At 48.3% G+C, this 9551-nt stretch overlaps 1 protein-coding gene across 6 annotated transcripts; it reads left to right on the plus strand.

The window, feature by feature from the left end:
* The first annotated feature begins 164 nt into the window (after positions 1 to 164).
* On the plus strand, positions 165 to 9054 carry ZDHHC16 (zinc finger DHHC-type palmitoyltransferase 16). 6 transcript variants are annotated; one of them, XM_033149872.1, is made up of 11 exons: positions 165 to 286; positions 3541 to 3793; positions 4138 to 4332; positions 4604 to 4698; positions 5890 to 5918; positions 6490 to 6629; positions 6806 to 6853; positions 7339 to 7424; positions 7666 to 7789; positions 8255 to 8325; positions 8578 to 9054. In XM_033149872.1, exons 2-11 carry the CDS (start codon positions 3557 to 3559, stop codon positions 8690 to 8692), a joined length of 1140 nt encoding a protein of 379 aa, XP_033005763.1. In that variant the 5' UTR covers positions 165 to 286; positions 3541 to 3556; the 3' UTR covers positions 8693 to 9054. The 6 variants fall into 6 exon arrangements, with proteins under 6 accessions (XP_033005763.1, XP_033005765.1, XP_033005764.1 ...); XM_033149874.1 differs by having other exon boundaries at positions 6496 to 6629; XM_033149873.1 differs by having other exon boundaries at positions 4607 to 4698.
* The last annotated feature ends 497 nt before the right edge of the window (positions 9055 to 9551 follow it).

Below are 9551 nucleotides of genomic sequence, written 5' to 3' on the forward strand. Positions count from 1 at the left end.
CAGCTCTGCTGTCACATGACTTCCTCCCCGCGCGCATGCTTTCCTCCCTGGGCGTGGGGGGCACACATAGGGATAACCATAGGCAGACGGCGCGAGGAGACCATGCGAAGCGACGCGCAGTGGGTGACGGGAATCGTAGTTCCGCTTAGCTCTCGCGGCGTGGAGTCGCGCATGCGCAACGGTGAGAGTAGTCAAAGACAGGGAGCAGGATGCCTCGGTGGATGCGGTAACGCGGGGAGCGGGTTGTAGTCTCGGTATGACTACACCCTGATCATGGCAGTACCAGGTAAGGCGAGGGGGATCCCTCTGACGCGCGGTGGTCCTGCGGTGCATGCTGGGGAAGACCTCGTTTCCCCTGTACGCTTCGGGAGAGCCTGTGCTCCTTCGCCGCCGGGTAGCTTTCTCTTCTCCATTGCTGCTTAAGGGCTTTGCCTGCTTGCTAAAGCTCCCGTGCCCTGTCTGTGCAACAAAGCTGGCGCTAGGTGCTCTTCGCTTTCCCAGATATTGCTTAGCAGCGTCTCGAATGACTGCATCCTTGGAATGCACGTTGGAATGCCTAGAGCAGGCAAGCTGGGGCTCACGCGGAGGTGTAGTTTTAACCTCAACTGATCTCCTTTATCTTAGAAAATATAGTGGAGACAAAATCCCTTCCCCCCACGCCACTGGGGGCCCATTGACTCACCCACGCAGGTCCCGCTGTCTGATAACCATCTCAGTGGTTAATCTTACCTTGTGTGACTTCTGCTGTTGCTGCCATCTGCTAGACTAGAGGGGCAATGCTGCCTTCAGAAATCACCCTTAATCCGTGCTCAGGAAGGATGCCAGCTCTGCTCAACTGGCAGAGAATGGGCCGAGTTCTGGGTGCATGTGATTACTGGCAGAGACAATGTCTCTTTCTCTCTCCCTCTTTCTCTGTGTTATTTTCAGCTGTAATGTCAACACAGATGGGCTGCTGTGTGTGAACACTTTTATCATCTAGCTGCATATGAGCTGGTATACTTTGCCTGAAAGCTCTAATTTTGTCTCTAAATATATTGCCTCATGAAAACGAATTATGTGATATTATTATTATTATTATTATTATTAAATAAATCTCAAAGTGGTTTGCAACAACGCATTCTGTTAGGAACCAAGTAAAATAATCTGTTTGCTTTGGGGGTGGGGGAGAGACTTGGAGGTGTTCTTGCTATTTATTTGGCTACTGGGTAGAGCGCTGCAGGAATTCTGCAATGTGTTGCCCAATTTTACCAAAGTTTCTACATCAGCAGAATTAAGAAGACCCAGAACTATGCTGAAACACAATAAAAAAATAAAAAAATTCCTTCCAGTAGCACCTTAGAGACCAGCTAAGCTTGTTGTTGGTATGAGCTTTCGTGTGCATGCACACTTCTTCAGAGCCAGTGTGGTGTAGTGGTTAAGAGTGGTAGACTCATAATCTGGGGAACCGGGTTCGCGTCTCTGCTCCTCCACATGCAGCTGCTGGGTGACCTTGGGCTAGTCACACTTCTTTGATGTCTCTCAGCCCCACTCACCTCACAGAGTGTTTGCTGTGGGGGAGGAAGGGAAAGGAGAATGTTAGCCACTTTGAGACTCCTTCGGGTAGTGATAAAGCGGGATACCAAATCCAAACTCCTCCTCCTCCTCCTCCTCTTCTTCTTCTTCTTCTTCTGGTATCTGAAGAAGTGTGCATGCACACAAAAGCTCATACCAAGAGCAAACTTAGTTAGTCTCTAAGGTGCTACTGGAAGGATTTTTACTTTATTTTATTGTGTTTCGACTATGGCAGTCCAACACGGCTACCTACCTGTAACCAGAACTATTCTGGCCCTCTCCCGTCCCATCCCTGTGAAAATACATTCATGTGTGAGAGCCTGTGAGGTATTATTATCCCTGCTAAATGTGCAGCTATAACTTACCCTTAGATGAACCAAAATAGGGTCACTAGGTTTGTGTTCAGACTAACTACAAGGAATGTACTCTGCTGAGAGCACCAGGACACCTTTTCGAGGCAAGTAGAATTTGAGTGGGGTGAGAGGTTGCTGGTACAGCAAGATGTAAGTGGAGATTGGGCATAATGGTTGCTGCAGAGTCAGCCATAGGCCTACTTCCCTAAGTTTCCATACGCTAAAAAAAATAATTTGATCTCTCGACAGTGGTGCCAAATTCCTTTTTAGGTCTCTTTGTTTCATTTCTGCACCCCCTTACTAAGTTCCACCTTGCTGGTACTGTCACCACCCCTGAGGGGTTCATAGGGTCACATTCTTGGTTAATATTAATTGGCCAAGATCAGCTTTCTCCAGAGCTGGCCTAGCTCAGGTTCCCTCTTGCTCTTAGATTAGCTGCAGCTTGATGCTGGAGTTCTGCGAGCAGGTAAGTGCCATCATTTTGTTCCTCCTCTTTTATCATTTTGGCCTCCTTAGCCCTGCTATCTTTAGTAGACAGGTCTAAATTGGATATTTTCCGCAACTGAGGTAGAAATGTCAAGGGGACACGCTGAACTCTCTCAAGACCAGGACTAGGTTTGGGAAGGTATCACTGTTGGTTCCCCACCCCACCCCTCTCGCCAGTCAATTCTTTCCCAACCCAGAAATATTTTGCAGAGATGAAAGGATGCATGGGAGCAAGGATTCAATCCTCTCCCTCCCTGCATGTCAGCTCTCTAAATCTCATAGGTGCTCAGCTCTATATGGGCTTGTCTTCTGTTTTGGAAGGGTCCATCCCTAACTCAAGGTATCCGCCCTACCCTAAAAATTCTGGACTACACCACAGCAAACAACTTTGGGGAAAGGCACTGTATCCCCGCCACTCATGAGATGCCTGGTTTCCTCAGTCATTCTTTCTCTCCCTTTGCTATGAGAGCTGAAGTTAGGAACCTGCTGGATCAGGCAATGACCTGTCTAGTCCACCATCCTGTTCTTACAGAGGCCAACCAGATGCATGGGAGGAACCTGCAAGCAGGACCTGAGCACAGAAGCACTCTCCCCTTCTGCCCTTCTGCAGTTTCCAGCAACTGGGATTCAGAAGCTCCCAACCTTGGAGGCAGAGCATAGCCATCCTGGCTAGTAGCCACTGATAGCCGTTTTCTCCATTATGTTGCAGTGACAATTGGGAAAGGAAATCCCAATGCAAACTTCATAGATGTGGCTCTTTGGCATTTGGGGTGATGTGTGTGCTCTGGGCAATCTCTTGCCCTTTGAACTCAGTGTATATACATTCACGCAAGGAGCCTGGGTATTCCATTTCGGAAGACAGGCAGGAGAATTGGCAGAGCCACAGAGGGGACACTTTCAGCTCTGGGTGCATTCTACTCGCTCACACGGACAGCAGTGGGTGAGCAAAACCTTTCCACCGATGCTACACTGGAGTCGTCTGAAGTGAGAGTGACTCCTCACCCTCAACACTATCCTATGATCAGCCGTGACTCTTCCACCTTCCTACACCCATTAGCATCGTGATGCTGGAGCAGTAGACACAACCGCTGAATATTTGGCACCAAGACTTTGTCCAGTATCTACTTAACACTGCTTCCTCTCTCCACAGGCTCTGAGCGGCAGGGATGAGGAGCCGCCAGAGGATGTACTCCGCTGTCATGCGCTTCTTCCTGAAATGCCTGCGGATAGGTCAGCGGCGCCGGTTCTGGCTGACTAAGCATGTGGGGCAGCTCTGGCTGTACGGGCGCCTCTGTTTGCGCTCCCTGGTGTACAACTCCTTTGCTAACGGCGACACTGCTCTCGACGCCCTCTTTGAGCCCATCTACTGGCTGGTGGATCACGTCACCCGCTGGTTTGGGGTGGTGAGTATCTCGGGAGGAAAGGCAGTGGAGTGCAGCTTCAGGCCCGCTGGAGACATGTTCAGCTCTAGGAATTCAAGAGCTTGAGCCCCGGGCTTCAAGCCACCATCAAACATCTAAGCTGGGCAAGAAGATACATGACCTTGCAGATGTGGGAGGAGATGGCGCTGATGCTTCACTGAATTCTTTGGTGGTCCCCCAGCGCTGCTGTTTTCTTCAGACTATGGGGAGACCAAGTTGGGTTTAGCGTGGGGATCCATCCACCGGAGACATTCCTCCATCGAAAGGGCTGAGACTTGTCTGCAGTGTGTTGGTGGCTCAGACCCTTCCCTCTTCCCCCTCAACAGGTGTTTGTGGCTCTGGTGATCACTCTGACCAGCTCAGTGGTGGCCATAGTGTATGTCTGCCTCTTGCCACTTGTCTTGCGAACCTACCCCCTTCCTTGGATCTTCTGGCATTTCATCTATGGTCACTGGAACCTCGTCATGATTGTCTTCCACTACTATATGGCCATCACTACTCAGCCCGGTTTTCCTCCACAGGTAGGGTAGAGGCACCGATATCTCTAATTTCACTTTTATTAAGTTTATTTTTTAACACCGAGATCCATGGTAGGACATGATTTCCTACCACTTCTTGTCACTGGTGACTCTTACACAGAACGTTACGGACAAAGGGCTGATCTTGAGTTGCCGCTGTGTGCAAGCTCCAGAGGGCCCATGCCCAAATATGCTTGACCCAGTGTAATTTGGGTTTGTGTAAGGGCAATGGCACTCTTGCAACCATGCTAAGGGCTATCGATGTTCCTTCCAGCAGCAGTTGAAGAGCGATGTCGCTGCTGTCTCCATCTGCAGGAAATGTATTGCCCCGAAGCCTGCCCGGACCCACCACTGCAGCATCTGCAACAGGTGGGCATTCCCCTTGTATCAGACCAGTGTCATGTATGAAAACCTGAACCCTTTAAAGATGCTTTATGGGCAGGCAGATAAGCAGGGTCATTTGTCTTTACATTGTATGTGAGCATGAAATGTCTTGTGGTAGCTGGTGTAGAATCCTGTGTCTGGCAAAGACTCCTGAGAATTTTAGAAAGCTTTCTGAACTCCATGTTCCCCTTTTGGCATATACTTCTCGTGATTCTCTTATATTTTCCCCAAATATCCAAATATTTGTTTCAGAATAAAGCATGAGAATGCAGGAAGCATACCGTAACTACTTGATTCATTGCACACTTTTGTGATCTTCATAATTTTGGATATGGCGTGAGAGTTTCCTCTGATGCAGAATTGAGAATGACAATAATAATCTGGACATAGATGAATTGTTGCCTGTTTCTCATGCTGAAGTCCTGGAGTCCCTCTAACTCTTTCAGCTGAGATATAACCTGTAAGAACATCAACATAGTTTCTCGGCACTGAAAAAGAAAGTACAGTAAATAGAGGAAGGGCGGCATGGGAGGGGGTTTTTAATAAATTAGGCAAATATGTTCAGTCTGCATATGTCTGTTTTGCATAATGTCTGCTACCTGTGGGATTAGGGACTATGTAGGACTATGTAGAACATCAGAGCTTTGGAAATGCTGCTCAGTCCTCCTCCTCTTTGAATTTTCTTTGCTTTCTCCACTCACTTTAAACCTTTGGTTTTATTTCCCAAGCCATAAAGGTTAGAAACTTGCCCTTTTTTAATGAAAGGAAACATGCTCAAGAAGCTAAATTCTGCCAAATGCTGTGTAGCCTTGGGGTGCATCTGCGTATCTATAGACTATATGCATCTCTACCTTTAGGAACACCTGCAAGTTTGTGCAGAAGTCTCCTTACACTAAGGTAACATTGTCAAAGACGGCAGAGGGCTTTGTATTAAGGCCAGTGAGCAGCCAGTACCCAGCTCTCGCCAAGCAGCCTTCAGCCGGTCTCTTGCTTGCATGCACATTAAGGGATCGAATGGTGACTTGTTCTTGTTTTTCTTGCCTTGTGTTGCTGCACCGTGTCATGTTCCATAGCTGCATCATTTCCTTACTATTTAAGCTGTGCTGCACTGTCTCCTTCTGTCTCACCTCCAGTGTGCAATAGTGCCCTAATGCAAATGCTATTTCCCTTCCACAGGTGTGTGTTGAAGATGGACCATCACTGCCGTATCCTTCTGCAGGCCCATAGCTGGACTGACTTGGGGGGTCTCCTGTAAGGTCACTTGTCCCAGGAACGTGATGATATATGCGAAGTGATAATATGTATCTCCAGGGAAAGTAAAGAATGTCTTGAGATTAACTGGTCCAAGGGGGTAAACTTGCAACATCGAAGAGGAAAAGGAAAAGTATTTGTGCAGATCTCCTGTAAGGCATGTCTCAGTAAATGTTTTAGGAACAATCAGCTGCATTTCAGAGGCGGCATTCCTGTTTCAGCACCAAAGCAAAATGGTTCTTAGGCCAGAACTGCTATTCCTCCTATGTGAAGCATCATCCCCTGTTCTCCTTGCCTGCTGGGTTATGGCTTTATTAAAGTGTGTCCTGAGTAAACAGATCTCCTCACTCCCCCAAATTGAAAGGAGCAGCAAAATTGGAAGGAGCCCCAACAGGTGGCATGGCATTAGGTGGATCATTTAAATCGCCAGTACGGTTTGGTTGGGAGCTCCAGAATTGGCTATCCCGTTACAGGGTGAGGAGGGTTGGAGATTTTTGCCTGTTTTTACAGACCTTTAACCCCAAGGGACAGCATGGCTGAACAACTGCGTGGGGCACTTCAACCACCGCTACTTCTTCTCCTTTATGCTGTTCATGACCATGGGCTGCATCTACAGCAGCGTCAGCGGCTGGGACCTATTCTGGGAGGCCTACGCTGCCATTGAGGTGAGGTTTCTGGCTGAACTGGGGTCTGTCTGGGCACATGGTGGCATGGGAGGGGGGGTGCTTTCTCAATGGAGGGGGAGGGGCTCTTCCTCCTGGCCTGGATAACTGCACGAGGAGTTACATAGGCCGAGGAGAACTGAGTGTGTGTAACTGGCAGCCTCTTTTCCATCCGATAGAAAATGAAACTGCTTGACAAGGGGAGACTGCACGTGACAGCCAATCAGGTGGGGTACCTGCTGCTCCGCTGCTCAAGTCAGGGACAGGGACAGGGCAGAGCATGGCAGGGGGAGCTTGCTGCTCTGCCCCAGGAATTGACTCTACAGCCGTGGCTGTGACTGCTCAGATTCCCTTTCCTGGGTAGAATCACTCCTTCCCTTCTTCCCCCTAAGGGAGCCCGAGCCCATTCAGCTGCAGTTGGTTGTGCCATGGAGGGGAGGAATTGTTTGCACAACTGGCTTCCAAAAGATAATGTATGTAAATGGGGAGTAAGGGAAGTGAGTATTGAACCCCAGTACCCATGCTCTGCCCCATCGCTGATTCATGATCAAGACCCTTGCCTCTCAGGAGGTGTCTGTCTTGTGCTGTGCTGTGCTGTCCGTCCACCCATTTGTCCTTGAAAGACCTCCACATCTCATTGGTTTGGGGTCACAGCATCCTCCGCTGCATCCTCGCATCCCTGGCCACCGCAACATCTGCTTTTTCCTTGCAGACTTACTCTCAGACACCGCCACCCACCTTCTCCTTCCGCCAGCGAGCTTTCCACAAGAGTATAGTGTATGCCTGGGTCCTCTGCAGGTAACTGATCTGGTTGTTTGGTGCTCATGGGGAAGAGGAGGGGCAAGTCTCTCCGGAATGCTTTGAGAAAGCTGCCAAGTCAGCCTCCGGAGTACACAGCTTTCTAGCTGTCTTATTCTCTGCTCTCTGCAAAAGCCTCATCCAGCTGTCAGTGAGAGATAATAAGCGACTTGCTCCAGCTATTTCAGCTACTTGGTGTCTGCCCATCCGCTGCAACATTCCTCTGTTCATTTCCCTGCAGTTCAGTAGCCTTGGCACTGGGCGCTCTCATGCTCTGGCATTCTGTCCTCATCACTCGTGGTGAGACCAGCATTGAAAGGCACATAAACCGCAAAGAAAGAAAGAGACTCCGATTGAAGGGCAAGGTGAGGAGGGCAAGGCTCAACCTTCAATGGGGTGGGGGAGAAAATGGAGGCAGAACAGCTGCGCTCACCTATTTGCTTGATGTGTGTGTCACGCTAGATTTCCATCAGTTCAGGGTGTTTAGTTAGAAAAATAGCTAAAACAGGGCCTTTTCTCTTGCAGCCCCTTCCTCTTGAGTTGACTCTGTTATTCTCCGGCTTCCAGAAAACACAAAACTATTTTTAATCAGGCATGCATTTGAATATACTTTTTTCTTTTAAAATTTTATTTGAATTAATTTTAATACAGGGAGACTTTTTTCTTTTAAGGGTATGATTCCGTCGCACTTATTTTTGACCATCTGAATAATTCTGAAGTTTGACCATAGCCAGATTTCCCCAAGAGGGGTTGCTATGCAGAATGGAAGAATGAATGAATATGCTAGAACCACCTAGCAGAATTTCATGCTACTTTTCCATTGGCTCTAGGTCTTCCAAAACCCATACAACTATGGTCCTTTGGGAAATTGGAAGGTTTTCCTGGGTGTGGAGACACAGAGGTGAGAACGGGAAATGTGCAACTGGTATACTCTGCCCTGTCTTTTGGATAATAGGGTGGCTGGGATTGGCTGGATCTTGACGAAGCAAGGTACTATTAGCACAGCTGAAGCTGCTTATTTTGCATTCCACAGTAATGCTGTAGCCCTCTAGGTTCTCTGTAATCTGGAAAATGCTTGGGCGGAATATACTAGCAAGCCTGTAAATGTCTTCCTGTGTTCCATTTATTCATTGAAAGATGTTCTCTTTTCTAGGCACTGGGTCACCCGAGTTCTACTACCCTCCACACACACCCCCTATGGATCTGGCCTGAGTTGGGAGACTCCACCCTGCATTGTGGAACAGAAGACTCCTCTCTTGACAATTTGAGTTCGATAAAGGGCAGAGTTGACCAGCTGCCGGAAGACTGGAAACCACAGGCTGCTCTCAGGGGGCAGCATAATGGACAGCTCAGTTCCCCGAGGTGCTGGTGACCTCACATGCCACAATTGTACCAGCTGCAGCAAACTGCTCCAGCAGTCTTAGGATGAAGGTGGAAGAGCCCCCCCAGCTGCAGGCAGCTGCGGTGAGACAGCAATGTCTTGCCCACATAATCCAGCCTATGTAGGATGAAGTATTGGTATTCCTGGTAGTGGAGGAAGGAGCAATATGACCCCCTCACCTCAGGGTCTTGTTACTCTTCCACTATGTAGGCAGGGATTTTTTAAACGAAAATAAAAATCATTTTAATATGGTGTGGCATCCGTTCCTCTTTAGCAGAAGAGAAGGGACAATGGTGGCAATATCTTAAGAAACTGATTGATCTCCCTGTAGCTCACAACTGTCTTTTCATAACAGATTCCAGGCAGTGTACAAGACAATGCTGCTTTTACAGATAGCTGTAGGTCTTAAGAGATTTTGTTGGTCCCGGCCATTAGGCCTTGGGTTGAAGTCTAAAAGTATCTTTCAAAGGCCACAGATTGTCCCTACTCTTGTATATGCACCATTGCCAATTTTTCCACTCTGCTGACCTCTCACCAAACTGCAGATTTCTGTAACCCTTTCAAAGCAGCAACATGAGAAGCTGACACTACCTCTCAGTGTTCCGCCCTTCCATGTTTGTACAAATCATTTATGAGTAGTCCAGAGCTAGTGGTACATAGTAGGATTAAGGGGGATGGGGTGCTATGCAGGACTGGTTTTGTTTGACTACCTGAAACTCAGCTATGGAGCATGTATGAAAAGCAGC

The sequence above is a fragment of the Lacerta agilis genome, chromosome 5, assembly GCF_009819535.1.
Source record: "Lacerta agilis isolate rLacAgi1 chromosome 5, rLacAgi1.pri, whole genome shotgun sequence".
Classification (NCBI taxonomy): domain Eukaryota; kingdom Metazoa; phylum Chordata; class Lepidosauria; order Squamata; family Lacertidae; genus Lacerta; species Lacerta agilis.

What these genes read in the sequence shown, in the direction of transcription:
- ZDHHC16 (XM_033149872.1), top strand. Translation starts at nt 3,557, where the DNA reads ATGAGGAGCCGCCAGAGGATGTACTCCGCTGTCATGCGCTTCTTCCTG. An exon ending in TCACCCGCTGGTTTGGGGTG is followed by an intron (nt 3,794 to 4,137) that starts GTGAGTATCTCG and finishes CCCCCTCAACAG; the next exon opens with GTGTTTGTGGCTCTGGTGAT. An exon ending in TGCACGTGACAGCCAATCAG is followed by an intron (nt 6,854 to 7,338) that starts GTGGGGTACCTG and finishes TTTTCCTTGCAG; the next exon opens with ACTTACTCTCAGACACCGCC.